General features: G+C 34.6%; 1 protein-coding gene and 1 long non-coding RNA gene across 4 annotated transcripts; one reads left to right on the plus strand and one right to left on the minus strand.

Annotated features, from left to right (window-relative positions):
• The first annotated feature begins 496 nt into the window (after positions 1-496).
• Positions 497-3,088, plus strand: LOC127159910 (uncharacterized). 3 transcript variants are annotated; one of them, XR_007826596.1, is made up of 6 exons: positions 497-1,048; positions 1,158-1,202; positions 1,389-1,763; positions 1,896-1,960; positions 2,398-2,498; positions 2,904-3,088. It is a non-coding gene; the product is annotated as an uncharacterized LOC127159910 (long non-coding RNA). The 3 variants fall into 3 exon arrangements; XR_007826598.1 differs by having other exon boundaries at positions 1,402-1,763; XR_007826597.1 differs by having other exon boundaries at positions 1,590-1,763.
• An 821-nt stretch (positions 3,089-3,909) lies between these two features.
• Positions 3,910-6,135, minus strand: LOC127159911 (arrestin domain-containing protein 3-like; the record flags this gene model as incomplete). Its single annotated transcript, XM_051102608.1, has 4 exons — positions 3,910-4,252; positions 5,605-5,665; positions 5,760-5,801; positions 5,898-6,135. Coding segments are annotated over 4 exons (684 nt in total), but the record flags the coding sequence as incomplete, so codon positions are not given.
• Between the last annotated feature and the right edge of the window lie 8 nt (positions 6,136-6,143).

The following is a 6,143-nucleotide window of genomic DNA, read 5'->3' on the forward strand; positions in this document are numbered from 1 at the left end:
ATGACACTTTATTGACACTCCAAGGGTGCAATTCAGGTCACGACCCCGTTGTCATTGTAAGTAGTACATCAGACCTTAAGTAAACTTTCAGATGATCATTCGCCAGTTTTGGTCTGTTTGCTCTGTTAAAATCTCTAACCACAATGTAAGATTAACATTAGAAGATGTTTCAAAAGATTAACTTCTGTGAAATTTTTAAAACATGTATTTATGTCTTTTGTGATTCATTAATTTACATTAGGGTGCGATTTGTCTTGTAGGGTCACATAACGAACAGCCATCTGTCAGACAGAAAAATTCAGGAACCCTCTTCCAGGCCATGTGCCAAAACCGAATGAGGTATTGTAATTTGTGTCATGTCATTCACATAAAGAGGATTCATAAACTAAATTCAAATTCTTATTTTTTTTTTTTTACACTTTTCATTGTAATGTCTACATAGTATTGTCTCCAGTCCCAAATTCATCATTGCCATCCCAGTCCCAGACGACCCCCAGTGTATGTGAGAACTTTGCTGTTGCATCTTATTTTATACACATTACACCTTAATGACAACACAGCCTAATGTATAAATACATACATTTCTCAGAATCAGAATTCATACAGTTAAAAATATAGGGGCTACAATGTCTGTCAATGCACAGCAGCCTTAATACTCACAATTGAATATAGAATAGAACAGGTATAGCCAACCCTGGTCCTCGAGAACCACTGCCCTGCTTGTTTTCCAGCTGTCCCTGCCCTTCCAGCTTCTGATTGACAACTGATCCATTACTAATCAGCAGTATGTAAGGCATGGATCGTTAGAAAACAAGCAGGGCAGTGGCTTTCGAAGATCAGGGTTGGCTGCCTTGGATTTACTCAACGTTAATGATTATATGGCTACAGTAATTGATGATGTAGAATTGGACAGACAGACATTGGCAGACATTCTTGTTAAAACTGCCTTCAATAATGTACACAATGGTCCTGAAACTCTAATAACAGCATTTCCTAATGTTGTGTTGCTACTTGACAGCTGCATTGCGGAGAGAGCACAGAAGTGAGGGTATGTATGTTAATAGTCTTTTCCAGCCATGGGGTTGTCATATTCAAAATTTAATGTACATTTTACACTTATATATTTTATTAATTTTTTTATTTACATTTTTAAATAGGTGGCACCAGACCCTCACGGAGCGCTTACCCTATGTCAACTGCAAGTAAGGAATGTGATGTGAATATGTGACATTTACAACACTGGCCATAAAGTAAAAAAAAAAAAAAACAGTAAAGCAAAGTCTGTAAATGTTCTGAGTTTGTTATCATCCTTTGTTAGAGGTTCAATAGTTGTTAACTAAAAATCGAATGGCAATATTGATACCAGTGTTTTTGCTCTGTCAATTCAGTCTTGCTCTTCAGTTTTTGCAGCCCTATATTCACCGAAATCAGCAGGCAATGAAGACTGATTTAGGTTCTAAAAAAACAGTCAAGCCTAATGCCCTGCGTAAACACAAAATGTGACAGCAAGTGTCATGTTCACTTTTGGAGTTTAAGTAGTCTTGTTTGAAGGGTGTGTGTATATATTAATGTGCTGATTTTTCTTTCAGGATTCCAAAGGAAGGTCTTTTTTCATGCTGTTTGGTTTAAAAGATGAACTTGAGCGAATATCTGCCATTCTGGACCCTGGCAAGTCTACATCATCTTTTAAAAGACTGGATTAAGAGAGTGACCTAAAATCCTTTGAAGAATACATCAAAGATGATGAAAAGAAGTGGATCTGTGTAAGTTCCAAATTTAACAAAGCATAGGTGTATTATATTTGTGTATATACATACATACGAGCACACACACAGAGAACTGTGTACTTTTTATAATATCATATCACATTATTTTGATTGTGGTGTCACTTTTAGGTTCAGCAACTGTCCAGAGTTGGTGGATCTTCTGTCAGGGACTGCGTTAACCAAATCATGAACAGGTATGTATTTACCTTGCATAGTTTGTGTGTATTGCTGCATAATATTTCAGGAACAATGTATATGATTGCCACAATAATAAACTCAGCCTTTGATTTTACTTAAGTTCATGATTTATTGTCACACACTATTATATCTCCTTATAAACATGCCTGTTTTTGTGTTGAAGTTTTAAGATGTCAGTACTGACTCAGGCAGACTGAAAACAAGGCATCACCGTATAATAGCAGTGTAAGCAATGAATGAGTCATTACTTGTCACAAAAATTCTGGATATGGAAAAGGACATAGTTCAGAGTACTTGTTACATGATAGATGGATTGATATGGTTGTGAGAGTATTTGAACATTGCCATGATGCACACTACTGTTAATTTGTAATATTGACCGCATGTTAAAATGTTTCTGAAGTGAAGTAATACTGAATCATTTCTTTCACAGAGTCATGTCAAATGCCTTAATGGCCAAATTCAATATGAGGGGTGGTGGCCAACTTGACAAAAAGCCTTTCAAAGCTACAGCTTTGTACTATGTAATTCAAGGTAATTTTGGCCTTATGACATTTAAAAAAAAAAAATTTATTTAAAAGACCACCTGTCTTTAATAGAAATGTCCTGTTCACATTCACACAGTTGCACATCTACTTTATTTCAAGAGCACCATAAAGATATTGAAGAGGCAGTGGGCTAATGCTGTTTTTATGTACTCTAGCACACATCAAAAAATGCAGAAAATCTTTTATTGACATAAGATTATTCTAGACTAAAATAACATATAATACTTATTGCTTACTTGTTACTAATGCTTCTTTCATGAAACTGAAAAGTCTTGTTCCATTGTATTTTAAATGTAGTTGTATAACCATAAAGGCATTTTCAAAATAAGTGCATGTTATTTAACTCAAATGTTGCCAATTTATTTAAAATATTCATACTCTCTTCCCTCAGATATGCTCTAAAGAGGTGGAGTCCAACTGCCACAGATTCCGAAATTGACACAGCAATGGCGGAACACCTAAAACATGCTCCAGGATAAGCTGGGGGTGGTGGCTATAAGAAATGAGCTGTGCTACAGAAATGTGCTATAGTAAACATTTTGAAATAATAGTAAATAAATAAAGATTATAAATATACATATGTGTTCACTTTTATTCTTTACTTTGGTTATGTTCTTGTTTGAATAATGTCTACTTAAAATTAATGTAAAGCTTTGAGAAATTTGCTACACACTCAGAATTACCCACATTATACTATTTCTATTTTAATGTTTGTATAGTAGCCGTTTAACAAATGGAAGACATTTAAAAAAATGTTATATGCACAAAGTATGTTGTAGTAAATTAGAACGGTCTACTTCTTGCTTAAGTCCACAAACAATGTGTTATTGTTTGTAATTTACACGTGGTTAAAACGTTTTGTAGACGTTCAGGTCTGACTGGACCGTTTTTGGACCATTTTAGAACTTGTAGTAAGTTAAGTTGTCTAAACCTCCAGAATGGGTGTGTGACTATTTTATATGTAGGCTTATATACTAAAATTATATTAACACATTAAATTAAATTAATACACAGTATAGACATGCAGAAGATGACACATTTAGACGTCCAGGGACGTCCAGAAAAGACGTGCAGTTCACGTCCAGATAACGTCAAAGACGTCGGTTCAACTTTCATTTTGGAACTATTTTTCAACCATGACGGGACGTGTCGGAGGGACGTCTTTTCAACGGTCCTTACACGTCGAAATGTTTGCTGGGAACCCTTTACAGTTCCGAATGATGTATTATTTTTACTTTTATCAGCAAAAATGACGGAATATTTAAAATGGTTTCCACTGAAAAAAATGCAAGTGATCGCGCTGGCGCCTCCATGTCCTGCAAAGCGGCTTTAGCTTCCACTCTCCACACAAATGATTGGATATGCGCCAATAGCACACATTTATCTAGGTTTAACGTTTAAACTAACATTGATTTATACTTGAAGTCGTGATGATTTGAGAAGGCAAAATTTATCAAACAGACTATGATCAGTCTTACGCTGGCCGCTTTGTCTTTGTCGCTTTGACGACTAACCATCAACTGCCCCCCCTCCCCCTTAATGTCGCCCATGGATGAATGTATGGTAAAGACTTCCATGGGATTTAATCTCACCATTAGTTCAGGATTGGACACATCCGGTCTGGAGACATAGTGAAACTCTGCTTTGTCTTTGCTAGAAACACGCATTGATCTTTCTAGCTTTGCCTCCAAAGCGTGGACAATTTTTCCAACTGAACCTTTGAAGGTTGGTGGGAAGTGTCTATAAAGAAAAGAATATGTAAATATAGAGTAAGAAAGTGGGCCTAGTGTTTTTTTTTTTTAATTCATTCTGTTTTAAAGGTTTAAGGTTTAAGTACTTTTTTTAAAATGTAATTCATATTTAAAAACCTTTTGTCTGCTAAATTAAAGTGTGGTAACCAACATATGTCCTGACAGGAAAACCATATAACAGAGAGAACCATTTTAGACCATTACAAGATTATAGCTTTAAAACATTATAATAAAATAATAAATAAATAAAATTGTTAAGGTCAAATGACCTAAACCTAAGACAACTTCTGAATATTCATGACTCATAAGGTCTTATGACACTGTACCTTAACCCAGATTACAGTCACTCTAAACCCGCTTTTACCTTTCACACTTGCAATTTAGAAGTGGACGGAAAAAGTCAAACAGGTGAACTGGAGTAAAGAAGGGACTATGTCATTCTAGCATTTAGTATGAAACGTCCACTCTGTAAATCGCATTAGTCGACAATATATAATCTAAAATCTAATTTATAATATACACTACCGTTCAAAAGTTTGGGGTCAGTACATTTTTATTGTTTCTTTTTTTTTTTTTTTTTTTTTTTAAGAAATTAATACTTTTATTCACCAAGGATGTATTAAGTTAATAATTAAAAGTTTATTAAAAGTTAATAATAAATAATTTACATTGTTATAAAATATTTATATTTTGAATAAACACTGTACTTTTTAAACTTGTTATTCATGAAAGAATCCTGAAAAAAAAAAAAAAATTACAGGTTCCAAAAAATATTTGGCAGCACAACTGTTGATATTATCCAACATTGATCATTCTAATAATAAATCCGCATATTAGAATGATTTCTGAAGGATCATGTGACACTTAAGACTGGAGTAACAGCTGATAAAAAATCAGCTTTTCATCACAGGAATAAATTCTATTTTAAAGTATGTTAAAATAAAAAACATTATTTTATATTGTAAAAACATTTTTCGATATTACTGTTTTTTTTTTTTTAATCAAATAAATGCAGCCTTGATGAGCATAAGAGACTACTTTAAAGACTATTACAAGTCTTACTGACCCCAAACTTTTGAACGGTAGTGTATATTCTGTCCTATCAATACCAATGACTCGAAAATATGCCAAAAATAACGTTAACCTGGGGTTTATGAATGTTCATCTTATGAATACCCAGGATTAATTGTTAACCCTGGGTAAAGTATGAGCAGTGTAAAATGTAAAGCTTTTTGACACTGAAAAATATTTCTCCTTTTTCTGATCCTTATTCACTGATCCACATACACGTTTTATAGATTCAAAGTCATACTTTATGTAAAACAAAGAGTTGTAACTTACTGTTGAGGCAACTGAAAGGTGAATGGGTAAACGTGACGCCCTGGTGCAACAACTGAAGAATCTAATAAGTCATAAATGAGCGAAAAGATTATGTTTCCCAGTTTAATTTTCATAGCTTTTCATGCAATGTTCATTTAACATCAGAGCAGACTTACACGGCTGTCCGGAGGGATCTTTCAGCATCTCACGGTCATTACCTACAAGATCAGGTTCACACAACAAGCTGGTTGAATCGACCTGATGTCTACTAACACACACACACAAAATATATATACAGCTGTAGTTTCTCCTACCATGGGTTTTGTCCTCCACAACGAAAAACCTCTTCACGGAATAATACTTCTCCTTATCCGAGTAAACAATAGTTGTTTGACCATGACGCTCGGACCAGCACACCTCTGCTTTCCCTTTAATTTTCACACTCAACGACTGTATTTGTGTGTCCTTCGCTACATCCAGAATGACTTGTCCCGATATAAAATCCCCGCTGCTGAAGGTATTGCCCTGGTTGATAGGATTGTAAGTCACAGAAATGCTTT

The sequence above is a fragment of the Labeo rohita genome, unplaced genomic scaffold, assembly GCF_022985175.1.
Source record: "Labeo rohita strain BAU-BD-2019 unplaced genomic scaffold, IGBB_LRoh.1.0 scaffold_2625, whole genome shotgun sequence".
Classification (NCBI taxonomy): Eukaryota; Metazoa; Chordata; class Actinopteri; order Cypriniformes; family Cyprinidae; genus Labeo; species Labeo rohita.